Genomic DNA, 17,415 nt, shown 5'->3' with positions numbered 1-17,415 from the left:
GACGTAGCTGTGTCATAATAATAAGGGCACATACTATTACTGCAGAGCTATAGGCTGAGTTGATCAAGAATACAGAGATTAATATTTTCAACCAATAAACACATGTTTTATTGTAGAAAAAGAAATGACTTTGGTGAAAAGTTGCAGACAACTCTAAGCCTCCTAATAGTCACTTTGGGGAATACAGGCTGAGTGTGAGTGAACGACGAAATGTACATATGTGATTAAGTTTAATTCTGGATAAAAGACAATAAAATATTAAAAGGGAATTATCTCTGACAAATATCCCTTATTTTTCTAATACAGAGATTTTGTGAGGTGCACTTAAGCCTGCTTTCAGTGAGACTGTTGGTCAAATAAGCAACATCTATACCTGTGCTCAGGACAACGTCCAACATTTAGACATGAAAAAAGAGATTATTGTCAAGATATCAAATGTATTCAAACTTTGAACTGTGCAGCTATGACTACTCAGGTCAGCTAATTGTTTTATACAGGAGCTATATAATATATAACTGCAATTTATTTTATTATGTGGCTGTTCCTATTCAGTGAAAATGTTAATGTCAAGCTAAGGCTGGGAGATGTGGTTAAAATCAATATCACAATATCAATAAGTATTTATTGCAGATATAAGGGGTGAAAAAAAAAAAAAAAATCGTATGTATTGAGATTTTATTGCCGATGATTTTAGAATTGATTCTTTTCCCAAGAATTGGTTTTTACATGCAGTTAAAGCTGCAAATGTCTATTTGGTCGTAAAGTCAAATACAAAATGTCTGATATCAGTGCTTATTTTTAAAATGTTGTAATGGAAGTCTTTTAAAAATGTACATATAATCTAAAATAAATGTTCTGGTTTCTCAGTAATTAACCTCAGCTGATGCAGCAGCACTAGACAAACCCCCCCCCCCAGTTCAAGTCTGGATCCATTAACTGCTCTTCACAAGTCCGTGTAAACCTTGTTTCTTCAACTTAAAGAAAATGCTTCTGATAAACTAGGCCAACTTCACATGAAATGAATAATGTAGGATGGTTGTTTGACATTATCGAATGCTTCTCTCACAGCTGGTCTGCTGACAGTTTTATTCCAGCTCTGCAAAGTTGCAGATCTTTAAGCTTTTTTTTTTTTAAACGCAAAGTTTATTACATTAACCAATTGGGACATTCATTTATCATCTCATAACAAAGTAAGGCGACTTTCACTAACGTCACATCTGATTGTTGGTTGAAAACTCATGTAACATATTGACTATAAACAATGTATAACCTAGCATGATTCAAGAACCCAAACATCACATCCTTGAGCCTCTCTCTTCTCTACAGAACACAAACTAATGTAATGGACGTAACGTAGTTACGTTAACCTGCTGCTGCAACATACGTTATGTCATTAGCTTTGGTTGATAACGTAGCATTGTACGTTAATATAAGGCAATGCTGCGCGACGTGATGCAAACGTTAGAAGCTGAAGCTGCACTTTATTCAAAGCTCAAGTGGATTTTTTTGGTTACTATTCACAGGGCATTTGTCATAATCTCCATAACTTTCAAAACTCACGTGAAGGCAGAAGGGCTTGCGGTGCTCCGTGTGTGAGAATATAAACAAAGTCACGTCTCTGGGGGCAGAGGGCATCGCTGAGGGCAAGATTGAACAATATAGCGAATTTAATTTGATTTAACTTAAGTCATGATGGGCATATTACCGTATTAATGCAGCCACAACAGCAAAAAAAGAAGAAAAAGAAAGAAAGAAAGAAAAGTTTATTTAGGCTCTTTCGCCAGAGGGGCAGCTAATCCAATCAGGGCAAATGGGCAGTTGCCCTGGCAACAATAGCCCGTGCACAGGCACGTCCCTGATGATATTGATCTAGTGGACAAGTTAACATTTTCAAAAAGAAGCTTGAGAGGTTGATCATAAACATACTTATGGCTTCAATAAGCCATTTAAATAAGCTGCTCTAGCAAAGTTGGGAGCTAGCACTAAAACTGACCCTTCACGCGAAGAATCTTTTAAATTAAAGGAACTTGAACTTTGAGAGAGTTTAATGGTTTCAGTATGAAGCATTTAAAAAAATTGAATTAAGAAATTGAATGTAAGTCGTATTAAACATTTGACTGTTATAATGAGACTAATGATTTTGATATGTTAAATGCCAAATGAACATCAGGTACTGTTATAAAGTATCACTTAAATAAACAAGCAGATTTAGAAGAAATTGTCCAACAAATCATACGTCACAGCACTGGCTAAAAAATTAGACTAAATATTAGAGGTGTAGAGAGATGCCTCTATTTGTGTTCATATCTGTGATCAATCCATTTAATTGTTTCTATCCATCCATTATCTGTAAAAAGGTGCCTCCATTAGCATATGGATAGGCAATGAGATTATAAAGTAGTATAACAGCAGTCTTATTATAACAGTCAGACAAATGTTTAATACTATGACTTACTTCCAATTTCAGAGTTACTTTTTTTTTTTAAATATTCCCTACTGAAACCACAAAAACACAAGTCACGAGTTCATTTTTTTTAAATTATATATATATATATATATATATATATATATATATATATATATATATATACATATACATACACACACATTTTATTTTTTTTAATTTTTTTTATATTTAACAGTGTAAAGATATTTCAAACATACATCTCATTATTCATATTCCAGATCCTTCACACTTGAGTTCTGTTTTTAAACACTGTAATTGGTAATAACACAGGGGCCATGTATTTCAATGGGAAGCATCTTTCGTGATCACAGCACGACTAGACCGGCGATCGTCTCCCGTGTGTGGCGTTTCCTTTCCCAGTTGTTCTTTTCCTAAACACAACCGTCCTGTTGTTGTCCTGCATCCCCCAGAGACCACGGCCGTCTCCCGCATGTGACCTTTCCTTTCCCCGTTCTTCTTTTCCTAAACCCAACCTCCGTATATAGATGCTTCCCATTACGTGCTGACCTCCACGAAAAAAACGAGATAAGCGTGTCCGTGTACACGAATCAATAGATTAAAAACTACGTGACCATTTCACGAACTGCCGTGAGAACGTGTTGCACCACAAGTCACAAGTTCTGTTTTTAACCTGAACATTAATTTTGGTTTAGCGACCGTGTGACCTGAAGCTTCACTTCAGTTTGAGTTTGTAGCAGTTATGAAGTAAAACTTGTGAATCAGCAATGTGGAGGCTGCAAACAGCATTTAATCATCAATCAACCATAAAGGTTTAGAATTAGAATTTATTTGATTTAAATCATTATTTATTTTTTAAATTTAAAAGAACTTTGCATTTCCAATATGTTGGCTGATTTAGAATCAGTCAGCTAATTTGCTATTGTCAGAACTTCCCTGAGAGTAAATATGCCATCAGTCTATGTTTCTGTGAAGGATACATTATGTAACACAGAGAACACCTGAGGCTTATTTCTTTAAGTTATTTGAGTTAGCTATCTCCCAATTCAAGTTCCTTTAATTTAAAAGATTCCTCACATGAAGTGTAAACTTTAGTGCTAGGGCCCAACTTTGCTAGAGCATCTTATTTAAGTGATCCTACTGAACCCATGAATATGTATTTCTTTTTTGCTAGACTCATGACAACACAACAATTTAACAGATTGTGTAAAAGGAAGTAAGCTGAAAGGACACTCATGAATCCTGTTGATTTTGTGGATATTGTAAAGAACAATACAATACACTATGAAGACGGCAGCGACCATAGCTAATTGTTATAAGAATATGTGGTAATGTCTACACAGTAATTAAACATTGGTTTGGTTTTACAAAATACAATTTTGAGCAAATTACTGAGCACAAATATGTGTGTAAGTTCAAGTCTGGATCCATTAAGTGCTCTTCACAAGTACCTGTAATGACACCTTGTTTCTTCAACAGAGAAGAAACTGTAGGAGAAACTGTAAAATGTACTTGTTCTGTAATAGCGGCTGTTTCGTGAGGCAGAGGGCTCATAGTACACAATGACTTTGGAACTTTCACGGCCCTCTTCACAGCCACAGGTGAACATTTCAAGAAACTGAAATTGACATCAGCTGATGACAAACCTCACATGTCCTATTCAGATTCTGTGGAAACAAATATGTTTAGCTGAACAAACAAAACTGCTTTTAACTATATAAGGAAGTTCCTCTCCTTTAACCCCAAAAAAAGACACGCGTGTGCAGGACATTTATAAAAGCATTTATCTTCGCTCCTCAGATCAACAACAAGCTCACCTCGAAGCACAGGACAAACAACTGAAACCAGTGGTAAGATAAAGATTGCATTCATGTCTGCATTTTAGGTCAACTGCTTTTTTCAAATTTACTGTCATATATTTTATTTTGCATTAGATATTCAAGATATGACAGACTCTCTTACACTTTGTGCTAAAGTTAAATAATCAAAGAGAGAAACCTCATTACGCTAAAAAGTGTAAAACATTTTTTTTATAATCATGGTTTTACTTTCCTCTTAGTCATTCTCTGACTCTCTAGATTTCAGCAGGAACAATGTCGAAAGTTGACAGCGCAGGGCAAGTTGGTGCCCGTAATGCCGTTGACGTTAAAGGTAAATCTGAGTGTGTCTATTCTTTTCTGTAAGGTTGTCTTGACAGTTTCATCAAATCTCTTTCTCCCATGACTCTTACAGAAGGTCTTGATCCCAATGTTGCTCTGGGCAACACCACTGGCATCACTGTAACAGAGAAGAGCTATGATATCAAAGGCGAGATATTCCTCTTATTGCTTATCCTCTTATTAAATCAAATTAAATTGCCAGAACTGTATTAACAGTCCAGTTTATTACTTATGTTCAGATATCAGCATCTTCATGGCAAAAATTGGAGTTTCTGTTGTCAACTTTGAATTCCTTATCTCAATTCTCATATTTTAACAGGAGGACTGACAACTGGTCAAATTGCTGGCAACACTGCTAACACTGTAATTGGTAATAACACAGGGGCCATTTCTGGAGGGAATTGCATGAACATCAACAAATGTAAGAAATGTACCATCAGATGTGCGCATATGCGTGTGATATGTTAGTTCTTTACCTGCGAATGCATCATTGTAAAACAATATAATCTGGGTTTTCCGCATCAATATTTTTGATCTTTTTACTCTCTTTGTGTTTCTCCCTTTTAGGAAAGCGGCCTCCAACTCTTCTAAAAACTATACACCATTTGTTGAATGTAGAATTCATGATTTCAAATCAACAGAAAGAGTCAGTCATCCGATGAATGTAAAAGAAATACAAGTGAAAATAAAGTAGTAGCAGTACCTGCTCTATGAGACCGTCTTTGGCTGAATATTTATCATTTCTACTGACCTTGCTCTGAGGGATATTCAGTGCCTTGAAAGTGTTCTTATATTCTTTGTCCTTCATCCAAACATTGTCATGAATTTGTTTTCCTTGTGGATTTGTCTTTGTCATATAGTTTTTGTCAGTAAACTGACCAACTAGCAGTTGGGTTTTCTAAATACATACAGTCAGGTCCATAAATATTGGGACATCGACACAATTCTAATCTTTTTGGCTCTATACACCACCACAATGGAGTTGAAATGAAACGAACAAGATGTGCTTTAACTGCAGATTTTCAGCTTTAATTTGAGGGTATTTACATCCAAATCAGGTGAACGGTGTAGGAATTACAACAGTTTGTATATGTGCCTCCCACTTTTTAAGGGACCAAAAGTAATGGGACAGATTAACAATCATAAATCAAACTTTCACTTTTTAATACTTGGTTGCAAATCCTTTGCAATCAATTACAGCCTGAAGTCTGGAACGCATAGACATCACCAGACGCTGGGTTTCATCCCTGGTGATGCTCTGCCAGGCCTCTACTGCAACTGTCTTCAGTTCCTGCTTGTTCTTGGGGCATTTTCCCTTCAGTTTTGTCTTCAGCAAGTGAAATGCATGTTCAATCGGATTCAGGTCAGGGGATTGACTTGGCCATTGCATAACATTCCACTTCTTTCCCTTAAAAAACTCTTTGGTTGCTTTCGCAGTATGCTTCGGGTCATTGTCCATCTGCACTGTGAAGCGCCGTCCCAATGAGTTTTGAAGCATTTGGCTGAATATGAGCAGATAATATTGCCCGAAACACTTCATAATTCATCCTGCTGCTTTTGTCAGCAGTCACATCATCAATAAATACAAGAGAACCAGTTCCATTGGCAGCCATACATGCCCACGCCATAACACTACCACCACCATACTTCACTGACGAGGTGGTATGCTTTGGATCATGAGCAGTTCCTTTCCTTCTCCATACTCTTCTCTTCCCATCACTCTGGTACAAGTTGATCTTTGTCTCATCTGTCCATAGGATGTTGTTCCAGAAATGTGAAGGCTTTTTTTAGATGCAAACTCTAATCTGGCCTTCCTGTTTTTGAGGCTCACCAATGGTTTACATCTTGTAGTGAACCCTCTGTATTCACTCTGGTGAAGTCTTCTCTTGATTGTTGACTTTGACACACATACACCTACCTCCTGGAGAGTGTTCTTGATCTGGCCAACTGTTGTGAAGGGTGTTTTCTTCACCAGGGAAAGTATTCTTCGGTCATCCACCACAGTTATTTTCCGTGGTCTTCCGGGTCTTTTGGTGTTGCTGAGCTCACCGGTGCGTTCTTTCTTTTTAAGAACGTTCCAAACAGTTGATTTGGCCACACCTAATGTTTTTGCTATCTCTCTGATGGGTTTGTTTAGATTTTTCAGCCTAATGATGGCTTGCTTCACTGACAGTGACAGCTCTTTGGATCTCATATTGAGAGTTGACAGCAACAGATTCCAAATGCAAATAGCACACTTGAAATGAACTCTGGACCTTTTATCTGCTCCTTGTAAATGGGATAATGAGGGAATAACACACACCTGGCCATGGAACAGCTGAGCAGCCAATTGTCCCATTACTTTTGGTCTCGTAAAAAGTGGGAGGCACATATACAAACTGTTGTAATTACTACACTGTTCACCTGATTTGGATGTAAATACCCTCAAATTAAAGCTGAAAGTCTGCAGTTAAAGCACATCTTGTTCGTTTCATTTCAACTCCATTGTGGTGGTGTATAGAGCCAAAAAGATTAGAATTGTGTCGATGTCCCAATATTTATGGACCTGACTGTATTCCAGTATTTAACCTAAAATTATTTACTGTGATTACACACTGATAATCTCCCTTCAATCTATTATGCTTCTGTAAAACAGTGGCTGCACCAGGTATGACGTAGTTGCGTCATAATAATAATAATAATAATAATAATAATAATAATAGGGGCACATACTATTATTGCAGAGTTATAGGCTGAGTTGATGAAGAATACAGAGCTTAATATTGTCAATCAATAAACACGCGTTTTATTGTAGAAATTAAAATGACTTTGGTGAAAAGTCTGCAGACAACTCCAAGCCTCCTAATAGTCACTTTGGGGAATACAGGCTGAGTGTGAGGGAATGACAAAATGTACATATGTGATTAAGTTTAATTCTGGATAAAAGACAATAAAATATTAAAAGGGAATTATCTCTGACAAATATCCCTTATTTTTCTAATACAGAGATTTTGTGAGGTGCACTTAAGCCTGCTTTCAGTGAGACTGTTGGTCAAATAAGCAACATCTATACCTGTGCTCAGGACAACGTCCAACATTTAGACATGAAAAAAGAGATTATTGTCAAGATATCAAATGTATTCAAACTTTGAACTGTGCAGCTATGACTACTCAGGTCAGCTAATTGTTTTATACAGGAGCTATATAATATATAACTGCAATTTATTTTATTATGTGGCTGTTCCTATTCAGTGAAAATGTTAATGTCAAGCTAAGGCTGGGAGATGTGGTTAAAATCAATATCACAATATCAATAAGTATTTATTGCAGATATAAGGGGTGAAAAAAAAAAATCTAAAATCGTATGTATTGAGATTTTATTGCCGATGATTTTAGAATTGATTCTTTTCCCAAGAATTGGTTTTTACATGCAGTTAAAGCTGCAAATGTCTATTTGGTCGTAAAGTCAAATACAAAATGTCTGATATCAGTGCTTATTTTTAAAATGTTATAATTGAAGTCTTTTAAAAATGTACATATAATCTAAAATAAATGTTCTGGTTTCTCAGTAATTAATCTCAGCTGATGCAGCAGTACTAGACAACCCCCCCCCCCAGTTCAAGTCTGGATTCATTAAGTGCTGCACTTCCATAAGTCTTCTAATTTCATACTGACAAGCACAGAACAAACGTGTGAAACCAGAGATAAGATAATAATTGCCCATGTCAACTTTACCTACTCAGTCTTTGAAGTACAACACATTGGCCCAATCCCAAAGTGAGCCCTGAGGACTAAGGACTAAAGACTCACAGACTGATCTCAGGTGCTAAGTGAGTGAGTGTGTGAGGCAACATGGGCTCAGATAGGTATAAATGGGATTGGGAGAGCACTTCACGAGATCACATGTTACCTTGGTGACGTTTAATAACAAAGATGTTGCTGACACTTGCCGGTTTGGGAATTTTCATTGTGGATGTCTGCATCGATGCAGACTCACGGAAAGTGTGTACTCAAACCCCCACGCCCCTTTGAAATTCGACATTGTGACAACCCTAAGCCCTTACGAATTTCGCTAGGACGCGCACCAAAGTCCGTGAGTCCGGACTTTGGCATTGGGCCAATGTCTTTTTTTTATTTTCCATTTACATCTCAGACATTCAGCTGATACCATAAGCGTCTAGTCTTTACAAGAGTTTTTTTTTGTCTGAGATTTTTGACTGAATCCATTTCCAGTCAATTTTTTTTTTAACAAATACTGTTTTATTTTCTTGTCTGTCTGTCTAGATTTCAGCAGGAACAATGGCACACAGCATTGGTAACAGCAAGGACATTTACGTTGGAAACAAGAAAGGGAAGATTGGCGCTGATAATGTCATCAATATTAGCGGTGAGTTCAACACTAGTTGTCGATGATAGTATCAGTGATAAGCTCTGTTTGTCAAATAGTTGCAGAAAGTAGAAGCATACTGTTTAACTATTTCATACTTCATACATTGGTGTGTAAAATAGGTGCAGTTCCCATTTAAGCAGCTACTAGAAGTGATTTGTTTCATGATCTTTGCTTTTTGGGTCATTGTCTTTATTTTAAAAGGAAGAACAGGATCCCAGCCAAATACTGGCAACTCATGTAACACGGGAGGTGGAAGTGGATTCAACTCTGCATCCACTGCTTCAGGGAACACCAGCACTGCGAGGGGTAAGTCTGTCACTCATATTGTTGAAAAGTTAGTAGGAGCGGGCAGTTAATGATTTCTGATTCATGCACTCTGTGCAGTAAAATTAACAGTTTATGTGATCATATCTATTGTTTTTGTGTTTAACAGGAGAAAAAGCAGTGAATATTGGAAACACAAGTAACATGACAGTTGGAGACAATGCAGGAGACACTGGTGCAAAGAACTCCTGCAATGTGAGCGGTAAGTGTTTTATATTGTTGGAAAGTTATTAGAAATGGGCACTTTCACGATTTATGATTTCTTATGCATGCAATAAGATTAGAATATGTACACATCATTCATTGTATTTCAACAGGAGGAAAAGGAGTCAAAGTAGATATTGGCAACGTAAGTAAGATGGATGCCGGATCCAACACAGGAGACATCGGTGCAGGGAACAACTGCAATGTAATGGGTGAGTTCTCTGGTCTCACATTGCTGGGAAGTATGGAGAAATGGACAGATCCCAAATGTAGAATATAGAGTATATTCTGTATACTACAGATATGATTAAAATTGGCAGTGATTCTGTTCTATTTATTATTATTTGCATTTCAACAGGAGGAGATGGAGTCAAAATAAGTATTGGCAACATAGGTAACATGGTAGTTTGAGACAACGCAGGGGACATTGGTGTGGGGAACAACTGCAATGTGAACAGTGAGTCCTGAGAAGGTGCTCCTAGTGAACACTTTCATTATTTCAGACTAGAATTGGTACACTACAGATCTAAGATGAACAGTTTATGTTGATGAATTTATTCTATTTATTTACTTTTCTTTCTAAATCAACAGGAGGAAAAGGAGCTGAAATTAATATTGGCAACGCAACAAATGCAGGGATTGGGTTTAACGCAGGAGGCTTTGGTGCAGGGAACAATGTAAACATGAACTAATGTAAGGAGAAGTTGAGGACATGTGTGAAAGTGCACGTTTTGTGTTTGTAAGTGTGCTTGTATTATTTATTTACAAGGATTCTTTTATTTTGTTTCTCTCTCTGTCAGGAAATCCCAGTCCAAAAGACCATGGAATGCCAACAAACCAAAAAAACACCCCAAATGAAAACCAAATCAAGAATTCTTCATAAACTGTTGTGTGCCTTCTATTGTCCCACAACAAACTGTGTTGGAGAGAACTGTTTGATTGTCTTTATTGAACTATTTTGGACAGTTTAACCTCTGACAAATAACAATATAGTATTTAATTATTAGTAGGTACATTGGTGTTATAACTACAGTAAATACAGTTCTAAACACATTGGTACTGTATACCTAGTTGAATTTATTAAATATTTAGTGCGTAACATTTTGATATTAATGAACGTCCGTTACATTCAAGCCATTGCCAAATTAGTTGCTACAAAGCTAATTAAAGGTGCACTTAGTGATTCTGCACAAAGATTGTTGATATTTGAACTCAACTGCCAAACAAATTCAACCCCTCCTTCAGAAACTCCGCCCCCAATTCACACAGATAATTACTGGCCAGCACATTCAAATGCTGCCTGCCCCCCTGCCGCTCCGACCATCAACTGTCGCCGCCTGTTGCTCATTGGCTGGAGTGGTTTGTTTTATTTTGGTTCCTATCCTGTGATCCTAGTGTTTGTTTGACGTTTATGACCTCTGTGTTGTCTCCCGAGACCGGTCTTTTTCAGTGTATTTGGGAGGCAGGCAGCTAGCGGATCAAGGAGAGATGCCTACGTTTTGAGACAAAAATGAAATTGCGCTGAAACCATGCAGGAACGCATAGTGCACCTTTAAGACTCCTTTAAGATCAGCTCCACTCAACTCTCTCTGTATTTCTCAGTATGGCTATGTTCAGAAGATTGTGTTGTCCAGTGTTTTTCGCGCGCAGAAACGGAGAGCTTGTATCACGTGGACGTGCCAACAGTTTTGTTGTCATTACTTAGAATTCCTCATGGGGGAAACAGAAACTACACATTATAGCTTTAAGAACATCTCTGGTATTGCTTAAATTGCTCCCGTATTTAGACCGTATTTAATTATTAAAAGAAAAAGGGATAGGTGAATGTAATAGGTAATTTCAATACGAAATAGTTATTTATAAATATATGTATACAAGATGCATGTATGCAGAATAAAGCTGTTTCACAGATTGCAGTACATTGACAGTCCAAATCTTAACTCACTGCTGGTGTCTGTGACAGTTTTACTGTAAGTGATGAAGTCAAGTGAACTAATTGCTGAGCTGCTCATATTACGTCTAATTTTGTTTATATAAGATGTAACTAAAGGTGTTAAAGTACTCATGTTATGCTTATTTTCAGGTTCATAATTGTATTTAGATGTACAAGAATAGGTTTATGTGGTTTAATTTTCTAAAAACACCATATTTTTGTTGTACTGCACATTGCTGCAGCTCTTTTCACCCTGTGTATTGAGCTCTCCATTTTAGCTACTGAGTGAGGCATCTCACTTCTGTTCCATCTTTGTTGGGAGTCGCACATGCACATTACCTAGGTCAGCACTGCTAGCTAGTCAGTTGCAGAGTATGAGGGCGTTCCACGCTAGCAGCTAGGCGAGCATTATAACATGTGTTACAAAGTGACGCACGTTTGTCACGGAAGTAAAGGCTGGACTACAATAGAGCGGTTTGGAGCAGTTTGTGAACAGTGTTTTCTGTTGGAGATGGTAAGTCCCTTTGGGGTGGACTTTGGGCTTTTTCACTTTGTAAACCTATGACATGTTCAAAAAGATATATAACACAATAAAGGAAAGGGACAAAGCCAAAAAGCATAATATGAGCACTTTAAGTAGAGATTAGAGAGGATAAATTCATGGTATTCAATCATAAACCAAAGTATTTGACAAATAAAAATTTGACTTGAATTTGACTTTGACCTGATGATTGATCTGTATAGGGCTGACCTGGGCATATTTTAATGACTCAGCATTGGCTTAAATAAAGCCGATCAAAATCTGATCTTTTCTTTAGCGTTATATACTGTGTTTTGTCCACCTCAGCATGCTAGTGTTGCAGAGCGGCTATCCTTTACGACAGCTGGTCTCTACAGTTCTCCCTTACCAGTGAAAATTACAGTTAAGTGTGTGAATGTGAAAAATAATTTGGCCCCTGCAATGCGAGTGAGTCTGAATTCTGTCACTGAGCTTTGCAAAATTAAAGTTTGAAAATTACACAACTTTGATGCTATCAAACCTAATTAATGTTAATTCTGTGAGTAACTTGATGACAGAACAAAATTAAACTTGTCTGTTGTGGTGTTTCTGTAGTTTCAACAACTCCAACATAGTGATAGGCCTCTAGCTGATTGCGTAACGTGAATTTCAGGAGTCACATTCTCTCAGTTGAATTTCATTCATTAAAATAATATTAATCAAAAATTAAAGCTTATAACGTAATATTTTTGACCTCATTATTTGGATTAAATAGCTTGTGAAGAATAAGGAATGTCACATTAGGTACGTTGTACAGCTGTTATTTCAGGGTGTCGGACACATATTTAATCAACATTTAGATAAATATAAGTCAGACTATATATTGGCAATATTAAAGGACTCAGATCTGGGCTAAAAAAACTTGATTGTGACATCCCTAATAAAACATTTTGTTCTCTTCCTCTTTTCGTTTCGATGACCAAATTGCTAAGCTTTTCCACAACAAGTTGGAAAAATAATGCTGCGAGCAGCTGTAATTCACTTGATGTCTTCTGATTGGGAACCTTCTCCTCACCACATCTTCTGGTTTACGTCTTCTCTTTCACTTTCCTTTTTGTTAATCTTCCTCTATTTGAGTGCTGTTGTGAGAAAGTGCTTGAGAAGTATATTATCAGCATCAAGGTTGTGGGAACACAAACACGAGCACATAGTCACACCAGTGGTGTGAGTAAATTAAGTGCCCTAAGTTTAAGATTAGGTGTTGGTCATTGGTCATTCTCAAGCCATGTTTCCCGGCTCAAGTTAGTGTGGGCCACTACCTCTCTGCACTGCTGAAAATGGTGCTCCTAAAATATTCCTCACTGCAACTTCTCAACGTCATCTGCTACGTCGCTTCAGCTTGCATTGCCAACATAAAATAAAAATATTGTCCCGTTGTCGGCTTCAACTAAGAAGATAGTTCGCCCCCACACGTCCAAAATTCGTATTCAAATAACCTTCCGCAACAATTGCAGGCTCTTTGGTGGAGCTCTGCTTTGAATGAAGTTACATCGTGACAAATTAATGGACCACTTGCGGAGTGATATGAAGACATGAATCAAGGTACAAAAAACATTGACAGCAGTGACCGGTCATTATGTTTACCAATATCCCCGACCCGTGCCTTGCGCCCCCCCCACTTTTTCAGGTCGGAAAAGCAGGATTTCCGGATTTATCCGGAAGAATCACACCCCTGACCACACCACTCAGTCACAGGTAACCCAACAACTTCCTCAAAAACTTTCATATGGTAGTTTTAGAACAAAGGCTACACTGTTAATTTTATTATTAGGTAATAGATTACGGGCTTTCTAAGAACTTGTAGGTACACAGTTTGATTTAAATCACTGTCAGTCTGCTGATTCTCCATAAGGTGCACTGATCCCACTGGAGTCATTGTCATAATAGAGTCTCTGGTACCAAAAGATAGAATAGAATAGAATAGAATACCACATACAAGCTACCACGCTACCTGGGCTGTATCTGCTATTGTTAGAATAAAGTAGTGTACATGCCATAGACACACATTTTGGGGGGGCACTACGTCATAGAGCATAAACTTCACACTCTGAATTCAAACACTTAAATAAAATGGCAGACAATAAATAGGGTGCACTAAAGTAAATGAGGGATTTTGGCTGTAGCCCTTGGCATTCTGTTCCAGTGTTTCTAAGTGATAAGTTGTTTTTTAAGAAATCTCTTACTTTCTGAGATGTTCATGTTCCTTCAGGAAGAGCTCAGTCCTTCTGTTATTCACTCCTGTGCTGCTCTTGTAAGACCTGAGTAAGAACACAGAAGAAAGAGAAACATTACATGATGGGAAATTGTAATAGGATACAGCAAATGAAACACTTTTATTGGGTCTTTTTGTTTTACCTTTATTTGATAGAGACCGTAGCAATCCAGACAGGAAATGTGGTGTGAGGGTGAGAGAGCGAGAGAGAGAGAGAAAAAGGTTCCAGGCTAGAATCGAACCGGGTACACGTCAGTCCCACTAGGCTACCGGACGCCCCCATGTAACAAAATGTATATAACAAGAAAAAGAGTCTATAGCCACGCTAGCCATCATTAGTTTTGCATGTGCGGACCAGGGGAATCCGACTGTTTAATTAAAACAAAGCATCGCGATGGCCCATGGCGGGTGTTGACGCGATGCGATTTCTGCCCAGTGCTCTGAATGTCAAAGTGAAGAAATTCAATGAAGCGCAGGTAAACGGCAGGGAGTAACTATGACTCTCTTAGGTGTCACAGCCAGAAGCATTGGAAGAAGGCCGGTAGGCTGGAAAGGAGAGAGGACTTTCGGTGGGGCTGCACCTCCTGGTGGTGGCCCGCGGTAACGCCCCTGGGACGGCTAAGTCAGCCCATAATCATCCCCTAGGAAGTCTAGTAGTCTGGGGCGCAATGGAGAAGTGCGGTGTCCGCAGGCTGTTCCCGTGGTCCCCCCTGTCCGGACCGACGTCTCCCCCTTACGCGGGGGCGCCGGACGGATATGGGATCGCGATGGGATGCCAGCTTTCCCATTTTCCCCCCTGTCCGGCCCGACGTCTCCTTTTTGGGGACGCCGGACGGATATGGGATTGCGGGGGGTGTGGTACTATCTTCCCCGTTATGAAAGGCCCGGCCGGACCGGTGTGGAAACAGTCTGTGAAGGTCCCACCTACGGATATAGCTGTAGCGAGATCTTAGGCCAATCTCGTGGTTTGGAGAGGGGCAGAGGGTCTCCCGGCCACAGCATGTACGGGGGCATGTCACCCGTTGATACTGTTACTAAGGACATGCACCGTAAGGACTATATCTTGGCGGCCGGTGGCTAGCTGGTTGAAGCCCGCGCTGGTTTGAGGGTTCTGGCTGTTGGATTATCTGGCAGGGATTTCCCCTGACCTGTCAGAGCCTTTCAGTTCTCATACCAGTATAGGAAGTTTTCCGGTTGCGGCGTAACTTAATAGTATCCATGTGGAGTGGCTTTGGGTCCGCCAAGTTTGTCCACTGTGCACATGGGCTCTGGGTTACCGGGGCATGTCAGCCGGAATGTCCAACCACGGGGTAATTCCCTGTGGATTATTGGCTCTAGAGTCTTACCCGGGGGGGTAGGGCGTTCTGCCTGATCCCTGAACCCTACGATCGGGGGAGGTACATCGGACCTGATAACACTGTTAGCTGTGCCCAGGACAGGACGACCACTTGAGGTTGCCCATGTGTCTGGTAATGGAACAGCAGTCTCCTGAAGCCGGTAGATTACACACGGAGTAGATCTTACTCATACTTATCTTTGGGTCCCCTATGAGATGGGGTTAAATCAGCCCTAAGGCTTCGCCACTCCGGTGGTAGCCCGTGAGACTCTGGTATATAGGAGCCCGCTAACGGGGCAGCTCGAAGTAAGAGAGCTGGTGAGATCTTTCCCTCCTGGTGCGTCAGTGGAGGAATTCATATGAAGCACGGGTAAGGAGGGAGTAACGGTGCTCTAATTAGTGATGCGCATGAATGGATGAACGAGATTCCCACTGTCCCTACCTACTATCTAGCGAAACCACAGCCAAGGGAACGGAAAAAGTTATTAGAAAAACTAAAATGTCATGATGAGGTCGCTACTAGATGAAAAGTTAAGGGATCACCAGTTATTACAATTCATCCTGAGGGGTACATGACTGTGTGTAACTAATTTCATGGCAATCCATCCTGTAGTTGTTTAGACATTTTGCTAAAAAACATAGATGTCAACCTCATAGTGGTGCCTGCCAATAAACACAAGTGCTCAATTGGGTCTGAAATTCAAAATGGTCATTCCATTGTTGTTGACATGTTAATTAATATTAATCCAGTTCAAACAAGGCCAACAATAGGTCTTCATAACACATCCCCGGGTCTATTTTTCGCCATATGACAATTCATTTATATTTTTGTCACATTATTATTTATCAGGAAGGATTTTTATCATAATGTTTCATAATGTAAAAAACATCCCGGCTGAGTTGACAATACGTTATTAAAAAGAAAGCTAATTTTTCATACCTTTTAAACCTTCCTTTTAATTAAAACATGTATGAATTCCCCATGAGAACTGGCTCTGTTTTTGGTGCTTCCTGGAACCTAAAGCAACAAATTACCCTTTAAGCAGCTAACAGAAGAAGTTGGCACCAAAAACAAGTTTTTTGCCCAGTCTTTGCTTCAGCCTAAAAGGGGTATTTCACTCCCTCCTATTAACTGATGCCTGGATGCTGATTATGTACTTCCTGCGTTAAGGCTTTTACATGATTGGCTCTGCTTAACCCACAACTCTGTCCTCCATCTCTTATTTACACCATCCCCTCCCTATTTGGACTGATCATCAATTCTTCATCCATTATCTCATCTGTTTGCCGCCCTCCCTTTACTGTTCCTCCATACCTCTCGTCTCTATGAGGATAATTAAAATCGACTCTCATTATTTTTGTAATCAGTCAACATCAGATCAGGACAATGTCTGTCTCTTTTCCTCTCTGTGTGACTGCCTTGCTCTCCCTCTCCACCCCTGATAAAGCATTTCTCTGTATCAGTCAGGCCAGTGGTAACCACTCTCCCTCAGTTTGGGCTGAATGAAAGCCTTGCGGTTTGATTTACTGTACAGGGCACTTAGGAAAGATATCCCGAGAGAGAGAGAGAGAGAGAGAGAGAGAGAGAGAGAGAGAGAGAGAGAGAGAGAGACACATATAGAGACACAGAGAGACAGAGGGAGATCAGCTAATAAGCCTCTTACTAGAGGATGAAACATGATAGAAGGAATGAAGATTATCAAAGGGTAGGGGAATTTAGCAACAATCTGGATATTTCTGCCTCCTCCTGGTTAAGGATAACATAGCAAACGTCCACACAGCAGAAGGGGGAAAGGAAGGAAGAGAAAGGAAAAAGAAGGAAGGAAGGCAAAGAAAGGAAGGAAAGATGAAAATGTAAGAAATAATATAGAGAAAAACCAGGATGGCAGGAATT

The 17,415-nt window shown here is 39.2% G+C and overlaps 1 protein-coding gene and 1 long non-coding RNA gene across 2 annotated transcripts in view; one reads left to right on the top strand and one right to left on the bottom strand.

Annotated features, from left to right (window-relative positions):
• Window positions 1–17,415, bottom strand: part of LOC144527939 (Golgi SNAP receptor complex member 1-like) — a 30,358-nt gene that overhangs the window by 9,264 nt on the left and 3,679 nt on the right. Inside the window, exon 6 of the mRNA XM_078266298.1 lies at window positions 14,157–14,231. Coding sequence (XP_078122424.1) covers window positions 14,157–14,231 — 75 coding nt within the window. The remainder of the gene's footprint in view (window positions 1–14,156; window positions 14,232–17,415) is intronic.
• LOC144528077 (uncharacterized) lies at window positions 4,167–5,305 on the top strand. The gene is made up of 5 exons (XR_013502871.1): window positions 4,167–4,275; window positions 4,504–4,576; window positions 4,658–4,732; window positions 4,904–5,005; window positions 5,152–5,305. It is a non-coding gene; the product is annotated as an uncharacterized LOC144528077 (long non-coding RNA).

This window comes from Sander vitreus, chromosome 13 (genome assembly GCF_031162955.1).
Source record: "Sander vitreus isolate 19-12246 chromosome 13, sanVit1, whole genome shotgun sequence".
Taxonomy (NCBI): domain Eukaryota; kingdom Metazoa; phylum Chordata; class Actinopteri; order Perciformes; family Percidae; genus Sander; species Sander vitreus.
This window is presented reverse-complemented; position numbering and strand designations above follow the sequence as displayed.